Source organism: Eulemur rufifrons, chromosome 15, assembly GCF_041146395.1.
Source record: "Eulemur rufifrons isolate Redbay chromosome 15, OSU_ERuf_1, whole genome shotgun sequence".
Lineage (NCBI taxonomy): Eukaryota > Metazoa > Chordata > Mammalia > Primates > Lemuridae > Eulemur > Eulemur rufifrons.
This window is the reverse complement of record NC_090997.1, coordinates 63,447,174-63,468,261: the sequence shown is the minus strand read 5'-3', so window position 1 is coordinate 63,468,261 and position 21,088 is coordinate 63,447,174. Positions and strand designations below refer to the sequence as shown.

Here is a 21,088-nt window from a genome sequence, read left to right as displayed (position 1 = left end):
TAGCCAGGTCATTACTGACAGTGAATATAAATAAAATTCAAAGTCTTGGCTCATTTTCTTGAGTTCCATCTTCAGAAATAATGTAGATTCTCTGACTAAATATAGTCCTGTCTACACTGATCAGGGAAGAAAGTCAAGGAAAGAACTTTGGACTAATTTTTATTTTACATTGTTTAATAGTTAGAGGAATGCTGCAGTTAAAGATTACTGATTTACAACTAAAAATATACAACATATGTCACCAAAAATAGTGGAACTCCTGAAGCCAAAAGATTAGAACTTAACCCACTGAAAATAATGGGTATAGTAATTATGGGTGGCTTTATCCTACTTTCAGATTTATATTAAATGATATCATCCCTGTTCTTTATTGCCCTTTTGGTTGAAGAGGTGAGTACATGGTACCTTTCTGAGCCATTAATCACATTACCTCTTCTAGGATCTCAGATCCATTAGGGATTCTTTTTTGACCCCAAAGGGATCCTTTCAGAATGTCATGAAGATAAACCAAAACAGCCTGCCAACAATAACTACTTGTAAAATAGAAAGTCAATGGTCATTCTCTACATAAATAACACCTATAAAGAACAAAATGAAGTTGCCAAAGAAATTATATAAGTCAAATTTACAAAGTTGTTTTTTTTTAAACAATAGGTCAGCGTCATAAAGCCATGTAAAGAAACATTACCTGTAAAAATCAAGTTATCAACCAACACATTTAATAATTAAATACAGTTAAATATGACATTGGATCAAAAATGATCCTAGATAGTATAAGGATTAATCCCATTAATCCCACAATTTAATGAGACCATCCCAACCACATGTTATGACCTTAGATGTTTCATGAGGATGCCACACTGCACCTATACACACTTTATCATGAGCTTTAAACCGACTATAGAGTTTTGTGGTCTTCCAGTCCCAAATGTTTAATTTTCCATTTCCATCTCCTGAAATCACATAGCTGTAGTGGGAAGAAAAATAAATCCAAATAAGTTCAAATATCTTAAACTGGTAAAGTACATGACGAACAAAGAAAGATTTTATCTTTCTACCTTAACATGAAAAAATAAAACCCAATGCAAATAAACAAAATTCAGAATAACAAGGCAGAACATGAAGCAGTCTATTAATTTGAAACTCTATAATAAAACCTCCCCATTGAGCTACCAATCTAAGAGTAGAAAACTTTTTTTATTTTCATTTTTATTTTTTGAGACACAGTCTCTGTTGCCCAGGCTGGAGTGCAGTGGCATGATCATAGCTCACTGCAGCCTTGAACTCCTGGGCTCAAGTTTGGCCTCCCAAAGTGCTGGGATTACAGGCATGAGTCACTGCGCCTAGCCGGAAAATTATTTTTAACTGGAATACAGAGAGTCCCAGGGGCCATAATGAATCATGTATCACAGTCTCTAGACAGCCAGAAACAGTGTAGGAGAACCAATTTCACATATAGCCAGTGAATACATTTAGACCCATTCTACTGTAGTAACTCTACTACTTCTACAATTACTTTCGGGCTTCAATATCTTTTGAATACATCTAAGGCTGAATCAGAGGCAGAAGTATAAAGCCCAATCACCAGGCTAAACATACAGAATTACAGGGATTTCTAAATTACTTCTATCTATATATTTTGATTAAGAATGGTGCTGTAGGCCTCACAAATCCATATGACCTAGAAATAGCCAAAAGCTGCATTTGAGGTTTCAGCAGACAAGCTGTAGTTAAGTTGTTCAACGCTACAATACAGAATTCTTCTAGTGTTCATTCAATCATAGCAATATAGTGATCATAGCATTCCTAGTCTTGCTTAGAAAAGCAAAGAGAAAATAAGGCATTGCTGATATAACATAGGGACTCATTAGGTGGCTAAAAGGCACAGGCCTAAGTAATATAAGGAGACATACTGAAGAACTTAAAAATTCAAAATATAAGTTTCCTAACTTGTTCTTGCTTTTATATTTGGCATTCTGACAGATTATAGAGCTCTCATACAATTACATTATGTGACAGTGATTTGTAAAGTATTGTTATTTGCACAATAGTTTATATTATACTTAAATATGAAAATAGATTAGAAGATTTAAAGTTACCTCATGTCTGGTGAGAAGTCCACTTGACAAGCATAGCCTGCTACCATGTGGCCCTTAAAAATTTTTTTCTTATTTAATCTAAATCTGTTCTGTGCTCCAAAAATTAAGATTTGGTTGTCCATCGATTGGCATGCTAGCCACTTGCCTATAAATTAAAAAATGGGGTATTTTAGAGAAAGACTGAAAAGTTTTAAAAAATAAATGTTTACTGTGATTAATATTCTTTTACTCCCAACTACTTTATAATACTAGAAAATAAATTTACCATACCACCTGTAAAATGTTATAAATATGTCACCGGTAAGAGGTATTAATATATAAAGTAATGGATTTTGCTCATATAATCCTATATCATGAAGCAATCTCCATACAGAAGCTTTTCTTTTTCTTTTTCTTAAAAAAAGGAAATACAAAAATTCCAAGCTTAGTATCAATTGAACTAAACCAAAACTTATGAAAATAAATCAATTCGTAGGAAGTATAGAAAACAGAACTATGGGAAGAAAGAGACCTATCTGTGGTAATTATGGAATCAGGAAAATTAAGTCTGGTGAGAAAACCTAGGATTATTAAATTATAGTAAATGTTTTTTTGAGACAGGGTCTCACTCTGTTGCCCTGGGCTAGAGTGCAGTGGTGTGATCATAGCTCACTGCAACATCAAACTCCTCGGTTCAAGCAATCCTCCCTCCTGCCTCAGCCTCTTGAGTTGTTGAGACTATAGGTATGCACCATTAGGCCCAGCTAATTTTTTAATTTTTTTGTAGAGATGGGGTCTTGCTATGTTGCTCAGGCAACACATGACTGTACTTGCATCCAATATACAGTAGTCCCTTGGTATCTACGGGGGACTAGTTCCAAAACACCCCTGCCCCCCACCATGGATACCGAAATCCACAGATGCTCAAGTCCCTTATATAAAATGGCATAGTATTTGCATATAAACGTATGTCTCCTGTATACTGTAAAATCACCTCTAGATTACTTATATTAATAATACCCAATACAATGTAAATGCTATGTTGATAGTTATTACTGTATTACTTTTTTATTGTTTTTTTCCTTGAATATTTTTGATCTGTGGTTGGTTGAACCTAAGGATGTGGAACTTATAGATATGGAGGGCCAATTGTACTTGTAAACAATGCTTACTAAGGAAACAATCTTAATGCCTGAGTGGGTAAATGACTTTGTTCAAGATAGGTACAATATTTGTAATAGTTTAAAAGCACATTACATAAAATGTATATGCACAGTGACAAAGTATATAGTATAGTGATTATCAAAATAGGAACTAGTTAGGTTGCTCTTCTCACAAAAATGATTGGGCATTTGACAACTATTACCAATCTGCCTGTGGCAGATGTCCTGATGGAAGAGCAGACTCTTCCTTGTTCTACACTTACAGTAGCTATGTGAGTTAATAGTGGCTTCGATGATGATGTTCCCCAAATATCATAACTATCTACCTATCTATCTAGGACATGGTTTTGCTTTATTGCCCAAGTCTATCTATCTATCTAAGACATGGTTTTGCTTTGTTGCCCAAGCTAGAGAGCAATGGCTGGATCATAGCTCACTGTAACTTCAAACTCATGAGCTCAAGTGATCATCCCACCTCAGCCTCCTGAGCAGCTAGGACTATAGGCATGTGCCACCATACCTGGCTAATTTTTTAATACTATTTTTGTAGAGAAGGGATCTCACTTTGTTGCCTAGGCTGGTCTCAAACTTCTGGCCTCAAGTGATCCTCCTGCCTTGGCCTCCCAAAGCACAGACCCTCTACTTTAATATCTTCATGTAGAGCTATAATTATATCGGTATATTGTCAGTATCTCTATAGCACAAATTATCTTGTACTTAAAAGGCAATGGATTACTGAATAGGAAACAGTATTTCTTTTTTCTTTTTTTTTTTGAGACGAAGTCTCACTCTGTTGCCCTGGCTAGAATGCCGTGGCGTCAGCCTAGCTCACAGAAACCTCAAAGTCCTGGGCTCAGGTGATCCTCCTGCCTCGGCCTCCCAAGTAGCTGGGACTACAGGCATGCGCCACCATACCCGGCTCATTTTTTTAAATATATATATTTTAAGTTGTCCAGCTAATTTCTTTCTATTTTTTTTTAGTAGAGACGGGGTCTCGCTCTTGCTGAAGTTGGTCTAGAACTTCTGAGCTCAAACGATCCGCCCGCCTCGGCCTCCCAGAGTGCTAGGATTACAGGCGTGAGCCACCGCACCCAGCCCAGGAAACAGTATTAAATAGATTTATCTTTTTTATTTTTGCCCTATGAAATGGTTTATTGAAACTGATTATGTTGGAAGTAGAATTAAAAAAAAAAACCATATTGTCAAATAGAAATCCTTAGATGCTCAATGATAGCTGTAAATCTTTGTTTCTTTTATTTTTATTGTCTAGAAAAACACGAGTAGGTGAGGTGACTCACATATGAAAACCAGTAATTATTTCTAATGTTGAAAAGATTTCCTTATACAAGTATGGCACTGTGACAAAATTCCCCCGGAAGAGAATGGCCAAAGTTCTTTTGAATATAGCAATTACACCATTTCTTAGAAGCTCATTTAAAAACACATTCTATGCACTAACTCACCATTTGGAGACAAAGTCACTGCAGGCATTGAGTGCATACTGGGTTCTGCTATATACTTGAAATCCACCGGGATATCCCTAAAAATTTAGAATAGCATATCAGAACAAGTAATTTTAGAAAAGTACCTTTAGAAGAATTATATCTAAAACAAAGGGTTAATATCCAAATAAAAGCAAACTCTTGAATTTAGTGAAACTTCCTGGAAGAAGGAAAAACACAAAATGATATTGTATTACTTATTATAAATCTTTTACTTTACTAATGACTATCCTTTATGATATATAATAGTGTCAGTGATTCTGTTTTCTATTTTATTTAAACTTTGGCCTTTATGTTAAAAAAAATCTATTATTAAAAGTTCTTTAATAATGAACTCATCTAAAAATATACTATGGTAGGCAGAAGCAAGATGTCTGAGGCAAGGTCACAGGGAAGTATTAGTTTACCAGCCAGCCAAGCTCAACTTGTTGTTACTCTGTGAGTGGGTAAGAGTGTTACAGAGCCTTCAGCAACTCAAGTGGATGTCAGGCAAGGCTATAGGGACTGTGAGCTGGTCCAGCACATCCAGAAATGACTAAGGCCAGGGAGATTAAGTACCAGCTTGGTACCTGGACTATTTTCAGTTTACATGTAAAGCATTTCAAATGTGTACAGTGCAGGAGAAAAAAATTAAAAAAATAAATCTCATGTGAGAGATATAAATACTAAAACAAAAACAAGAATCCAAAACTAGTTACCTAAATTTAGAATCATCAAAAGTTCTAAGTACCTTTTCATTTTTAATATTCTCCACGATAAAAATGCTTTAGTAATTCTGAAAGGATTTTTGGTCTTGTTGCTTTTCGTGGGACCAGAAATGTTTTTTTTACAGCGTAATGTGTGGGAAATGTAATCTGAAGACTAACATAGAATATGGAGCAGCAATTTCAATTTCAAACTCTGATTTGAGTTCCAATACTGTCATTAACTGGAAAATAATAATTTGCCTTCATGTAAGCATTTTCTTTATCCATTTATCCATTTACCCAGCAGTAGGAGCAAATGATTAGAAAAAAAACTTCTGTCAGGGTCTTGGTTGGAGGAGTATTTTCTGGTGTGACCTGGGAAACACCACCATCTGTCAGATCTCCAGCCCTTTACTGCCGTAAGTCACCAGTGAGGACTGACATTCAGAATGACCAAAATGTATTAAAAAGAACTGTAATATAAAAAAGGTTTGTGTTTTTTTTCCCCTCTCTATGTTTATTATTACTGGCTAATAATCTTATAGCATGGATTAAAACATAAGAGCATTTGAAAATTAAATTAACCATAGTTCAGGTTCAGTAAACAAATTCAAATGGACACTTCATTTGATAACAAATTCTAGAACAAGGACTGAGTCTGAACTACCTTGCAGACTTCTAGTAAAAATGTCTGTTAGGCATAGTTATATTTAATAAACACACAATTTTCTAATTAGATACTGTAATTCAGTATAATAAGCTAGCAAGTAACTCATATGTTATAAATAATCTTCAGTTTGGAAATTAATTCACCAAAAAAACCCTTAAAAAAGTCTATGAAAATTTAAAGATAAAAGATAAACAGTTGTGTCACACTTTGTAAAATTTTCTTTTAAAAATATTTTACCAAAATAAGTACCTTCTGGAGAAAACACGTCTCATGACATTTTATGCATTTGGCTGATTAAAATACCATAGGCTGCTGAATTCTAATATAATCTCTATTCTCCTTCAGAACTATCTAAATGTTAGTTTATATAGTATTGTTTAAGAAAGCCCAGTTTCCTTTGGTTTGTTTGCTTGTATATTATGGTACTCTAAGCAGGTATAGGGTACAGTCAAAGTTTGGCAAACACCACTTGTCTGAAGGCCCCAGAGTTGCTAATTTTCCTATAGCTGAGGCCAACTCTCACTCTGAGGAGGTCAGGGCCTTCCTTCCCTTCCCATGCAAGCTGCCTGTATCACTAGCAATGGCTCTTAGGAATGGCTTATGCAGTGAAGCACAGTTCTGGGGATCCTGTGCTGGTTTTGCTTCCTACTTGTCTTTGTAGCAAGACTGATCCTTACATTTATTAATTTCTCACTAATCAAACGCAATACAAGTTACCTTCTCTCCCCACCAGTCCCTTCATCTAACTAGCCCCTTCCACATGATCAAAAATTCAAGCTCAGGAATCAGTTTGACCTGAATGTGAACTCTGACCTTTCATGTCCTATATAACCTTGGGAAAATTACTTAACCTATCTTAGTTTCCTTATATACAGAATGGGAATAACAAATGTACCTATCTCATAGGATTGCTTTGCATATTAAATCAAATAGTTCACATAAAAATGCTTAGCATAGTGACTGGTATATAGCAAGGGCTCAATAAATATAACATCATTAATAATTACAACAATAATGACTTCTTTAGATATTAAGTGCATACTGTGTGCCAGGCACTCTGTTGGTGCTGGGGACAGACAGTAAGCATGACTGACACCATTTTTTCCCTCAAGGTTAAGAACTTGTCAGGAAAGAGGAACAAATAAGCACGAAAGTATGCTAAAGCTGTGGAAAACAAAAAATAGCGTGGGATGACAGAGAACAGGCTCTGGGGATTGATCAGGATGGCTCTGATAGTAAACAAGGGATAAACTGAAATCTAAAGGATGTCATCATTTCAAACAAACAGCACCATGACTTTTTAGGAGCATTTCTTAAGATCCAAGAGGAAATAAAAAAAGAAACATGCTAATATCACCCTTAATTTAATAGAAAATATTTGCTGACCAATGTTTTACTTTAGAAAACACACACAAATCTTCTTAAGCCCTGTAATAGCTACAACATTTAAATATTTGCAAATTTGTTTTATACCACTCTACATTTAAAAATGGAGCTGAGATATCACCCGAAGGTAGAAATATCTGAAAGTTTAAGTATAATCAAACTGGTAAAATACAGAAAACAAAACAAATCACACACACACACATATATATGAATATATAGTTGTTCTCCAGAGTATTGTGCAAATGATCTAAGGTGGCTCATATAAAACTTGTGTCTTTATCAGATTCTCTGTAAACAACATTTCTGAAGTAAGAAAGATTTTAGTTATAAGGTAGTCTCAAATCATGGACCTTAAGGATAATGCTATAAAGTACAGTAACTCTCCACTAATTGGGGGTAATCTGGAGGTGTGCAGTGGTGGTGGTGAGTGTGGGAGAAACTACAGTTAAATTCCATTAGGTCTTCAATTACCCAGATTGTCTTGACAATGGTTAGGGACCTGCTCAGCTCCCTCAAGGGACTCAGTTGGAGGAGAAAACCACTGACTATGTTTCAAGGCTTCCCACTTCTTAAAGTAGAACAACTTCTGGGGGTGGGAAGACACATTTTCTAGTCCTTGCTAGGCTGTAATCATGGTTGAGCCGTGCTTCATAACTGACTGTAAAAACAAGCTGGGTTCCATCCAAACATTCATTTTAGCAAAAGATTAGTATGCATTTTTTTGCAACTAAATTATAAAACATGATCTATAATACTTAATTAAATTAGCTTTAGTATTGCTTGACTTTAGAAAAATCTTCTTTTCTCTAGGACAGCAAAATTAACCAATATATTATGATTATATTCTACGAGTAAAGCATTTATACAAGGGTGATAATACGGTGCAAGTTTCAGCATTGAATAATCATAAAGCAGATGTTTACAAAGTTAAGAAAGACACCCGTATTTTCTTAGGGTTGGTTCTGAGGCCAAGGTCTTATGCTTAATTTCCCGACTTCTTGCCAGTCATTTTGCAAAGATGAATAAAATATCCAATAAAGAATGTAAGATAGAACAATACAAATCTATCATCATTGTAAGAAAAACAACTCAAAATACACATCTTTGGAAAGACTATCCAGACTATGAAGGGTAGCATATTTAGATTTTTATTTCCATATTGTGTGTACTTAATTAAAACCATTTGACTGGTAAGTCAGGATCACAGTTGCAAAAATACTCAGATAATTTCATATTATCAGGCTTTGTCTTTGGTTACAAATTTTTTAATTGCTTGCTTTATATAAATCAGATTTTTTACTGATAGAAACTCACCATTCCCAAACTCTTAGGCTCTTATCATCAGATGTGCTCACAAATCTCCTATTCTCATCAACAAAAACAATGGTGTTGACAGCTCCCAAATGCCGATCATATTCCTGCACAATTTCTCCACTTCGAATGTCCCACTACATGTCAAACAAGAGAAAAGGTAAAGACGGAAGCAGAGCAGATTTATGAAAGTGAACAAGGACCATAATTCTGGAAGGTGGAGAGGGACAAGATCTCCAACATCATATTTTTATGAATTTACTGTTTTCTACTAAGAACTGAGCATCAGCAATCCTTAAGAGTAGTGAACATTAAATGAGTTAATATTCCTTATTCTATCCCCTGATATAACATAAAGCTTATGAATCTTAATACAAATACTGTGAAAACACTTACTTGCACAATCTTCTTATCCGACATCCCAGCCACAAAGAGATTTTGCTTATCTTCATCAGGATTGAATTTGACACAATAGGGCACTTTTCGGTTTGTAAATCTTGATATACACTGTCCTAAAACCAAAGATTCAAATAAAGTAGGTAAAATAAATTTGACCACTACAAAATGACTATGAGATTAAGATCTAGAGGTCATTTGCTTAACAAATTTTGAGGAAGAGCAGCCTGCTTGCTTTTTACTATAAACTATATTGTTCTTTTTCACAGATTTTAAATGATTAAAAATATGTTTTCCAAAACTAAATCTGTATCACCAAGGGTAGAATAAATTATAATTCCATTCATATTAAGAAATATTGCAAGCAATAAAAGAGAACAAACTACCAGTACAAGCCACATGGATGAATCTCAGACATTATGTTGAGTGAAAGGAACTAGAAACAAAAAAGAATATATGGTATGATTGCATTTAAGAAGTTCAAGAACAGGAAAAATGAATTCATAATGACAGAAGTGGTTAGTGGGAGTGGGTACAGACTGGAAAAGGGCATAAGTAACCCTTACTGAGTACTGGAAATGTTGGGATATTTTGATCTTGGTGGTAAACAACTGCATAGATATGTTTACAAAAAAAAAAAAAAAATCACTGAATATTTATGCACTTTATACACTTTACTGTAGGTATATTCTATATTGATTTTTAGAAGAGTCCACAGGACGGTGGTCTTTCAGTCTTGGCTACACAGTAGAAATCATGGTCCATAGCCTGGACCAATTACAGAAGTAGCTCTGGGGGTGGGACCCAGGCATCAGTAATTTCAAAGCAGTGCTAAAGAGGTGAAGAGCACAGGCTTGGCATCAGAGAGACCTTGGTTTGAAGCCCACTCAGCCACTTACTAGCTGTGTGACCCTGGAAAAGTTACCTCTTTAAGCCTTAGTTTCCTTGTCTATAATGTATTAACAGTACTTACCACATAGGCATATATTAAGATTGAAGGAGATACTGCATATCAATGTTTACTTAGCATTATACCTGGTAAACAGTGCTTAACAAATACTAGCTGTTATCATTACCCTTAAACCTTAGTAAGATTAAAAGATGATTTTTTAATTATATAAAATTATATTAACCACAACATACTGATGCAATTAACATGGCTGTGAATATATAAAACCAACTGTGCCATGGAAGTTCAGATCTACATTTTAATCAATTTGAGCAATTAAATTTAATCCTGTTTGTCAGACATTTATTGTGTTTCTGTTATGTGTAAGGCACTGTTCTAGGTTGATATGGGGAAACAAAAAGATCAATTAGATGGTCTATGGAAGCTTTCAAATTTTCTTGTCTATCAGTAATGTTTACCTTATATATTGTATCTGGTGGAAACAAAGTTTCATAGTGAAAGAGCTACTTAAACAGTTTCAACCCTACAAACACATTTTGTGGTATTAGCTGATTGTCAATGGTATGAGAATTAGCAGTTAGAGAAAGAGCCATTTTGCCACAAAAGACCACTCAGACTGTTTCATATAAAAATGATAACTTCTAAGATTAATATGTATTAGTATAAGTGAGCTCTTACCTGTCTCAGTGTCCCAGAGCTTCAGATATCTGTCATACGCTGCGCTGAGGAACTGTGTTCCTGCAGTATTAAAGCAGATGTCCCTAACAGCTTTACTGTGACCTAAAGGCAGAACCAATAGAAATGGCAGTGAGATGAAGTTTCCTATCTTCTCTTAAAACATAAACACCATAAAGAGAAACAGCATTAAACAGTAGTTCTTGAGTCAAGCTGTGAATCAAGGTCACTGGAACCCCATCACTTAATTTACTGGCTTAGAATATGTTATGTGTGGGCTTTGGAGTGTGGGTGTTTTTTTCCCCTTTAAGAAGCTCCTCAGGTGATTCTGATGCATAACATTTTGGTAAGAACCAAGAGAAAAGATCTAACTTTTTTTTTTAAAGTTTGTCATGCCAATCTCTTAATATGCAGTACATACAACTGATGACTAACCAGCTAAGAATTATTGTCAATTAAAGAAATGACTGTTGAAATTTTGGAGGTTCACTCTTAGATTGCTCAACAGGCTGAAAGTAAAAACAAAGAGACCTAAACCTAATGCTCAAGAAACTGTAGCCCTTGTTCAATAATTGTATTCTTCTGTGATCACATTACCAAATTTCACAAACCGATTCAGAATCTCGGAGACTAAGCCTTTTTGAAAACTATAATATTAGCTTCTGTTTGGTTTTAAGATGGCATTTAATTTTAAGGTGCTGATTACGCTTTACTTAGAAATCAATCTTGCCAGATTAATCAACTCTTTTGAAAGTTACAGGGACAAATAAAATGTGACTAAACAAAACCAGAAACTTTCCTATTTTTATTACTCTATGACCAAGACATGTACAGTTGTACCAAATTGTCAACCACACGCAGCAGCCCTAAATTACCACCACAGTGAACTCCTGTCAGAGAGTATGTGCCATTGCAATTAGGCATTCTTTTCTAAAGCAGGAGTCCCGGTCAGAGCTGCTATCCTTGCTTCCTAAGGAGGAAAATTTCAGTTTTCCACTAAAAAATGATCTGCCAGAACAGGGGAAACAGATGGGAACCAAATACACTGTGTTTGACAGAGACATTTTGTTCCCCTGCATGCAGCTAAGAGCCTTTCCACAAGTTTTCCTTTAGGCTGTGGTGGCATCTTGGGCAGTATTTATTTGGAGGGAGGCTCTAAAATCATAACAAAGCACTGCAGAACAGACTCCCACTTTAATCTAAAAACAGAGCCACTATCATGTACACAGAGTTTCAACGTGGTACAGTTAAATTTGGAAAGAGTAGCCTTCACATGAAATTTGACAAAGACAATAAACCTTTCTCTACCAAGAAGGCTGGTTGTCACAAAGCTGTCCTCCCTTTGGCCCTCTTCTTTTCTTCAAAGAGTTCTGTCAATCTTATCCTTTCGCATGCTTTAGCTGCCAATTCCCAGCCTCTCTTTAAAGCTCAACATCCAGCTATCTAATTGCTTACTGGACATTTTCACCTCAGTATCCCAAAGGCAGCTCAAATTCAATGAGTCCTAAACCTCATCATCCTCTTACGTTCCCTCTCTTGGTGAATGGCATCACCGTTCCTCTGGCGACCTGGGAGTCACCCTAGATTTCTGTATCACTCTGATCACTGACTTCCCATTAGTAAATCCTATTGCTTTTAACGCTTATGAGTTCCTTTCTTATTTCTGCTGCTTTGGTTCAGACTTTCATCATCTCTAATTCAGATTAATGAAATAACCATGTAATTCATGTCCCTTCCTCAAGCTTGCCCTACCAAAGCATCCTCCATATTGCTAAGTGATCTTTGTAAACTTCAAATCATGTTGCTTTCCTGCAAGAGCTCTTTAATGGCTCCTCAATGCCTTAGAATAGAGTCTAAACTCTTTATTTATGGTGCACAAGGTCATCCACACTCTGGTCCCCCTCCTGCTACTTTTTTCTGCTTTTGTCTCTCACCATTCCCCATGCCCTGGCAATCCTGAAATATATGTGGTCCCAAAGTGCACATTTCTCACATCACTTTTGCTTTTGCTTCTGCTGCTCTCATTTCCTAGTTCTCTTTATCTCCCTGAGGAGGCTTATTCCTCCTTCCAGACTCAGCTCGAGTCTATGAAGACGTTCCTTTGTATCAACATAGCAAAATTACTGTGAATGATGTCATTACTTTAAAAAGTCTTCCCAAACAGATTTATAATCAGAGAGAAAATAAATATTACCAATAAATGTTCTCAAACAGCGCCGGTCTCCGTAAACCTCCCATAGCTGGGGAAAAAAAACAATACATGGAAATACTAAATTTAATAAAAGCCTTTCAATCAATGACAACAGTCATATGCTGGCTATGTGTGTGCATATCTGCATGTTTACAAGCGATTTAATCATTAAGTATTGCCTGACACAGCTACTTTGTGTTGTACTATTTGGAACACACACAAACTTCTTAAAACTAAGGAGTTTTAAAGATCTTTACATCAAAATATAAAGAGAACCATAGATGGAGTTAATTCAGATGACATTTATTTTTTATCGTTCTTTTCTGTGTTTTATATATTTTCTATGATGAAAATACTACAAACTGCTTTTAAAGGAATTAAATGTTATTAAAACTGCCATGTATACAATATTTTGATACTGACTTTTTACTTTTCTGAAGTAATAACTATTATAGAAACCATATAAAAATGATGACATAGAGTAAAATAATAGGCTCACAATTTTTATCACATCTAAAGTAGATTAATACAATAGCTTCAAAACTAGCTCTATTTTTGTCTGCCTCAAATCCAATCCTCCACAGCGCTGCTGGTGTTCTGAAACAGAAAGCATCTGCTGGTTACCCAAGGCCAAGAGGACATTGTCTCAGTTACTGCGGCATACCGGGGACCTCCAAGACCTGGTCTCTTGCCATGACTGAAATCATTCTTAGTCTCTTAGATTTTATGCTCCAGCAACCACAGAACTGTTGCAGTTTTCAGCATGCATCGTGCTGATTCATTCTATTCACTTGCCTCAAACACACTCCACTTCCGGCCCCCCACCTTTTACTTAGTTAACCTTCCTACTGAGTATGCTTACTCTTTGAAATCAGAGTATTTTGTGTCTGCTTCTATAATAATCATTTATACCATAACAACATGATCACCCTAAGGGCAGGCACAGTGCCTTAACAATTTTTTACCCACAGCCCCTTGCACATAATAGGCACTTAATAAATGTTAATAGAAGTGAACTAAACTAAATTCTATGCTTTCTTGGTTGGTCAGAGAAAAGACCATCTCAATTAACATGGTCTATATAAAGTAAAAGTTTAAAGGAGATAAGGGTTTTTACTCCAAACTGCTGGTCTGTCATTTTAAGCTGTTAGAGACAAATGCTGCTCTTATCAAAGGAAGCTGCCTTTATATGTTGTTAATACCCATGAATTATTTACAAAGGATTAAATTTTAATGATTCAACTTTCCAAGCCCCAAGAGCACTATAGAGTTGGTATTTATTGAACCATCATAATAGTTCTTAACGGTCTGAACACAGAGAAGACACCAAAAAGATAAGAACTATCCTTTCAGATTTAAAAAAATTTTTCAAGGCTTTCTTCATATTCAAGTTGGCACACATTGGTAACTGAGTTTTTTTCTACCACACATTCTATGGCTGAACAGAAACTAAAGGTGGAGCTTCTGAGAATAGAAAAAGTGGGAGGAGGGGCTGGGAACTGGGGCTGTTGCTACTTGGTCTCTACTAGTACTTAGAAGAAAAAGGATGAATTACATTGTCTACTCTCTAAAAATAGGATTTCTATCATGTGTCCTCTCTACCTCGTAAGGTTCAGAGAAACAAATGAACTCAGTTACCTATCCAAAATCTCTATAAAAATGCATTATTAGTGATTAAATATTTAGTGTCTAAAGCCAAAGTTACTGGATTACATTCTAATAGTTGTCTATGCTTAAAAAAGAGCCTAGCCAATCGAACCACAGAGTCATATTTGAATCTACATGTTTGGAAGCAGTTCATAAATCGCTGCATTCATGGAGCCTAAGAGAAAATAATTAGCTCCTAATTGCCTAACAAACTCAAATTTATTTATAATTAACCGAACGGATTTAATGAAAGAACTAGCTTTGCAGCACTCCTATTCTGTTACTGAAAACTCACCTTGATTTTACAGTCCATGGAGCAAGACAGCAATAAATGGCCGGAGAGAGGAAACAATCTGACTGCACTGACGCCCTATAAAAAGGTATTACAGTTATCAACTAGAAGCATTCTAAACATCAGCTAAAATTAAGCATCAAGAAAAGACAGTATATTTTAAGCAACCTAATTTGCTATTTTTCTTCATTCCAAAAATCATGCCCCAGAAGAACCTTCATTAGTATTCCAGGAGCAGGCCTTATTGACACTAAGCTTTTGAAGATTTTTTTTTTTTAACCTTCAATATTGACTTCCTCACCCAAGGGAATCCTCAGTTAATCAAATTGTTAATGCCTCCACTTCTCTTCTTTCTTTTACTTAGTCCCTTTGGTCTTTGCAAAAAGCTGGAAATTATCAGTTGAAATAGTGCACACAACAAAGAATATCAATACCAAAAGTTTTCATATGATTTTGTCTCTGCATTAGTTTCAACATTACCATAGTTTATGAACCAGGGAGCATCTGATCTCTGTAAGTCTGATAACCACAAGAGCTAACACAAGATTACTGAGGCTGAGCAGAAGACTTGGTGCCAGTACCAGCCCACTACTCACTGATTTGGTGCCAAAAAGGAAGCAGAATGTGGCAGAAGCTTGCGGCGAAGGCCTGGGCTACAATAAGGGGGCAGGACACTGAACCATGAATGCTATGTCATGACCAATTCAGATGGCCTTGAAGACTGATTAGTCATTTGTGACTGATATGTGTGGGCACATCCAGAGCCTAACTCAGGTTTATCTTCAATTTCACTTCCTTGCATCTTTACTAGAAATACTGAATGTTACACATCAATAGCTGAAACTATGTTGGCTTCACTATTATAACATTACAGGAAACAGAAACAAGCCACTTATACTTACCTTTGTGTGTCCAGACCACACATGAATTTGTTTTTTGGGAAGGTAACACTTTTCAGGCGGCACAGCTGACCTCAGATTAACACCAACATCCTGAGGTATGTGAAGATAGGACCTGCCTTGATAGTCATACATTTCTTTAACTGAAACAAGATGGCAAAGGAAATCAATGAACAAATGTAAGCCATAGTTATGAAATCTATATTCTTGAAGTATTTTATTCATAGGGATATTATGCTATATTAAGGTTTAGGTAATAACACTCAAGAGTCAGCTAATATTTAGCTGCTTGAAATCATTTGCTATCATTTACAACTGGGGGTAGTATTTTGGAATTCCTAAATATCCCAAGATTATTAGACCTTTAAATAAGATCTATACTTCTATTACTCAGTTACACATTTTAGTGATATATAATAAAGACTTCACTGCAGTATAATTACAGTGAGGGAAGAAAAGATAAAACTTGGGCCTTATGAGTCACTGGTAAAGAATCAGAAGCAAAACAGGATAAGAAGGAAGTTAAAACAAAACAAAAAATATCAACTATCCTTTTCCCCTACTTTCCTCTTTTATGCCTTTCTGGTTTCTTTTCATTTCTGTTTCTCCACTTTCACTACAAATTTTACAATAAAGTCATCTGTGGAAATTAAATTACACAGTATACATAAAGCATTTAGCAGCATGCCTGGCATAGAGTCAGTACTCAATAAATGCTCTTATTATTATGTTATTGTTATTGTTATGGTTTTAAGCACCATAATAGCGAATAGACTCCTTGCAGATAAAATAAACTTGAGGAACCCAACATGGCATCATCAAATCTAAGTATTTGATATGACATAACAACAGAACAATTAACATTATCAGTGCTGAATTATACTTGACAGTTTCAAATAATCACTACATAATTTCTTAAATATCACTAATTATTAAAGAACAGGTACATTGTAGACTATTTATAATTTATTTTGGTGACTATGCATTGAGAGTCTTAATCTCCAATCAGTCACATGAAAAACAAAGTTTATCCTTTTCAAGTATAATTTAGTCATGGTCATGAACTGTGAGAATATCTGAATATTTGGCCGAGGTTAAAAACAGTTAAAATGACTGGGTCGCTATTAATATAGCAAAAGAGTAAACTTTGTCTTAGGAAAGAACAGACTGTGGACCATTCAATTTCTTCTTTATCATTTTCATATTCATTAATACTTCAAAAAAAAAATCTGCAGCTGTCATTAATCATGCTATTCTCTCTCCTTTATTAGTGCACAGAAGAGTCTGCTGTAATTTCTTTGGGATACAAATTGTCCAACATAACTATTCTTAATATAATGATTTTATAACAGCTGATGGTAAAGTTAATTAATATTATTTGAACAGAGAATAGAGCAATATGAAAGATTTTCATAAAATAAAGAAGTATAAAAAATATATTACCATGTAGGATTGTTTTCTCCTCCCCAGGTTTCTCTTCTTCCTGTTTGCCTTTTTTCTGCCTCTTTGCTGTGATTTCATCCAATTCTTTTTGTTCTTCCTAAGGAAATTAAAGAGTGAACTTTAAAATGAATGTTCTAGAACCCTATCATGCTCAAAGTTGGTCACAAATTCGTCATGATAAGGTCCACATTTTTGCTGAAGCAATAGCTTACGGGTATGTGTCCCAGGATAACAAGCTTGACTCTTCCATAAGCAGAGATTGATTACCTCTCCCATAGATTATGAAATGGCATTAAACATATAATGAATACTAGATAATACTTTAAAACTGATTTATACAAAATTAATCTTTCTGGAACACTTAGAAACAAATTCAACATGTTATGCTAATTATGCAAGTGAAAAGACAAAGCAATTAGAAAATCCAGTACCAAAAAAGAAACTGAATTTATCAGACAATGTTGTTCTTCAGTAAATAGCTTTTACACAGTCACAGGGATATAAGTAACAACTATAGATTCGTGACACAACTCTTTTGGGAGGAGCTGTGGAAGGGAGATGAGGTGGCAGTAAATCTGTCTACAATAACAAAGTCAACAGATCATCTCTAAAATAAACAAACATATGCTGCTATTTATTTATTTTAGAAATCATCTATTGACTTGTTTTTATAGATACAGATATACTGGACATAGGCAACACAGATTTACTGGATGTAGGTAACACTTAGAATGCAAGCTTCATGAGGACAGGCTTTTCTTGATCTTGTCCATTGCTGCATCCCTGGGACCTAGAACAATGCTTGGCTCATAGAGACAGTGGGATTAGAAGGTGGGGAAGGAACGGGTAGAGCTCTGTACTTTTACTTTATAAACTTCATAGCAGTATTATTTTAAACAATTTAGATAAAAGTTGTTCAAAATTTTAAATAAATAAATAAAACTTCCCATCACTTCTAGTATCATAGAAACGCTGATTCTGTAGTTACTATCCGAATGTCTGGTATCAGAAGAACAGCTACCATGGCAGCTTAATAGCAATATCAAGTAATCTTTATTGAACATTGTTCACTATTATATTTTAATAAGAAAGTACAAAAGAAAATAAATCAGCAAGAAAGGTAAACAATTATAAAGAAAAACAAAGAAATTTTATTATATTTTCTTAAAGAACTAAGGCAGAGAAATTGTGATGAGTCATTTGGTTCTCTAAGGACATCTCAAGTTTATTAATTAACATAGATATCCTTCATAGAGGCAGAGCATACAACTGAATTGACAATGAAAAACATCAAAGCTTACCTCTGAAGGTTTGGCTACATCTTTTTCATCCACATATTTTGCCCATGGTCCCAAGAAACCATCAATATTAGATGCATCATTTTCTTTGAACTTTTTCCTCTTTTCTATTTTCTTCTGACCAGTTTCAAACACAGTTAAACCTATATTAACCAAAAAAAAAAAAAAAAAAGAGAGCGCAATCACAAATATGTATACTTTCTAAAGATATATCAGCATATATATAACTTTGTTTTATATGGTTAAAGAAAGGTGATTGTTCAAATGACCAAAGATTTATTAAAAAACTAACCAAAATCTGTATGAATCTGACACATACACCAACTCATGCTATATAAAAAGGGATTCAACATTCTAGGGAAAGAAGCTTTCTACAAATGCAATATTTTGCAAATTCTAATACTGTGTATTCAAAGAAAAGACCCAAATATGTAATCCTACAATGGTATACCACCCTTTTAATGAATCAAAAACCTGTTATCAGTGGATTTTTACCACTTTTTGAAAGAGACCCAGTAACTCAGTATTGCTACATAATGATAAATCTACCTTTGAAAGCAAGAATAAACTTTAATTTATCATTTAAAAATGGAATTAAATTACACTAAGTACTTAGTAAATTATCTTCATTTCACCTGTAACGCAACAATATAAATCAAACAAAACCTTGTTTGGTATTTCTTCAAAGTGATCTCAAGCTAAACTTCACCTCTAATAGCATTAATGTTAACAGTAAAATAAAAGAGGAAGGAGGAGTTTTCTAGTTGAGATTTTGATTGATTAGCAGGAGGTGGCATAGTCATTAAATTGGAAAAAGAAAGGTTTATGGGAGTCATGGGCACAAGTTAACTAAGAATCTAGCTACATTTAGATATGGCTTGCAGAGGTCCAATGTAAAGAAGAAAAGTCTACTTATATTAATTCTAATCAGTTTCTTTTAAGCTATGCTTCATGACAATAGTTTGTTTAAATTCTATTTTAACAATAATCTAGCTCATACACAGAAGGCAGCTTGATCATATAGGGTCTATAGCTACTGAGTAGAAGTGTCCCATGCAACCGGCACATTCTTTTTTTAATGACGCTTTATGGATAACAGTCCAATGGGCTGATGAGCTTTGTGACAAGTGAGTATGATGCTTTGCCTTATTATAATAAATACAAAATGAATATGAGCAAAAACATATTTCATAACACATATTCAAACTCAGCCTTCAAAGCAATCCTTCAAAGACAATCTTCACAGACGTGAAAAATAAAATTTTTCTGCTCTGTTAAAATGTAGCTTGACATTAGTGTTGAGAGGAACTCAACTGCCAGAATTATCTATACATTAATTATAATTTATTATTGCTCTAAACTGTATCACTCTATTGTCTTAACTTTAAAAAACAAAATCAAGAGGTGAGGCACTGTGGCTCACACCTATAATCCCAGCACTTTGGAAGATTGAGGTGGATATCTTGAAGCCAGGAGTTCCAGACCAGCCTGGGTTACATAACAGGATCTCATTTCTACCAAAAAATTAGCCAGGCATGGTGGCACACACCTGCAGTCCCAGCTACACAGGGGACTGAGGTAGGATTGCTTGAGCCCAGGAGTTCAAGGCTGCGGTGAGCTATGATCACAACACTGTACTCCAGGCTGGGCAACAGGCTGTCTTTAAAAAAAAAAAAAATCAAGGGCTAAATAAAATACTAGCTTTTTCCTACTGTCTAATGTCAATCTGAAAAACACTAATTATAGTTATATATATTTGATATTAAATATGTCAAATAAATTACCTTGATTTTTTTCAGCTTCTTCTACAGAACCAATATATTTAGCAGACACTTGATGATTATCTAATGAAGGGTCTAACGCATAACCTGAAAGAAAAAAGTGTAAATTATTGACTCCATTTTGCCATTTATAATTAATTTTATTACTACACAAACATACTCATTTCACATTTTCCTTTCTAGATGTCAAAAATGGTCTCTTTAACTTAGGACCAATCCTCCTTTCCTGAGCTATGTTTCTATTATATTTAGAACAACTAGCCCAAATTTCAGGCTGGACTATGAATGACTTCGGCAGAGTAAGAATTATCTTATAGAATAAATCTAGCATGTTCATATTACATTACTAAGAGCTTCTCTGGCCAAGATATCAAACTTTAGTTTTAAATATTCTAAGAGCTTAAAAATATACGTACATTATACATTTCAGGAGTTTAGTTTCTTTTTGGTAATGGATATTTCAGGGCTAAGTTTATCAAATTATATAAACTATTAAATAACAAAAAAAGAAATAGGGAAATAGGGTAAGAAGAATTACATAAAACCTATCTATTATTTTGAAAATTTCCTTCTCAGTAAGGAGTCTTCCCTCCCATCTTTAAAATATTTCTACTTCATAAGTCATTCTTCATATTTCCTTAGTAACAGAGGTAAGGACATCTAATAGTACACTCCTTCAGTTATAGAGTATGTGGCTACATATAAATGTGGTCTACAGTGGTCTATGGGAACTTAAGGAAAGAAAGCTTATCTAAATTAA

The 21,088-nt window shown here is 34.8% G+C and overlaps 1 protein-coding gene across 1 annotated transcript in view; it reads right to left on the bottom strand.

Annotated features, from left to right (window-relative positions):
* Window positions 1-783: 783 nt before the first annotated feature.
* Window positions 784-21,088, bottom strand: part of CDC40 (cell division cycle 40) — a 40,005-nt gene continuing 19,700 nt past the window's right edge. Inside the window, exons 4-15 of the mRNA XM_069487681.1 lie at window positions 20,332-20,415; window positions 18,551-18,690; window positions 17,250-17,346; window positions 15,810-15,949; window positions 14,911-14,985; window positions 12,972-13,017; window positions 10,781-10,882; window positions 9,193-9,308; window positions 8,800-8,933; window positions 4,705-4,781; window positions 2,100-2,244; window positions 784-967 (exon numbers count right to left, since the gene is read on the bottom strand). Coding sequence (XP_069343782.1) covers window positions 790-967; window positions 2,100-2,244; window positions 4,705-4,781; window positions 8,800-8,933; window positions 9,193-9,308; window positions 10,781-10,882; window positions 12,972-13,017; window positions 14,911-14,985; window positions 15,810-15,949; window positions 17,250-17,346; window positions 18,551-18,690; window positions 20,332-20,415 — 1,334 coding nt within the window. The 3' untranslated portion in view covers window positions 784-789. The remainder of the gene's footprint in view (window positions 968-2,099; window positions 2,245-4,704; window positions 4,782-8,799; window positions 8,934-9,192; window positions 9,309-10,780; window positions 10,883-12,971; window positions 13,018-14,910; window positions 14,986-15,809; window positions 15,950-17,249; window positions 17,347-18,550; window positions 18,691-20,331; window positions 20,416-21,088) is intronic.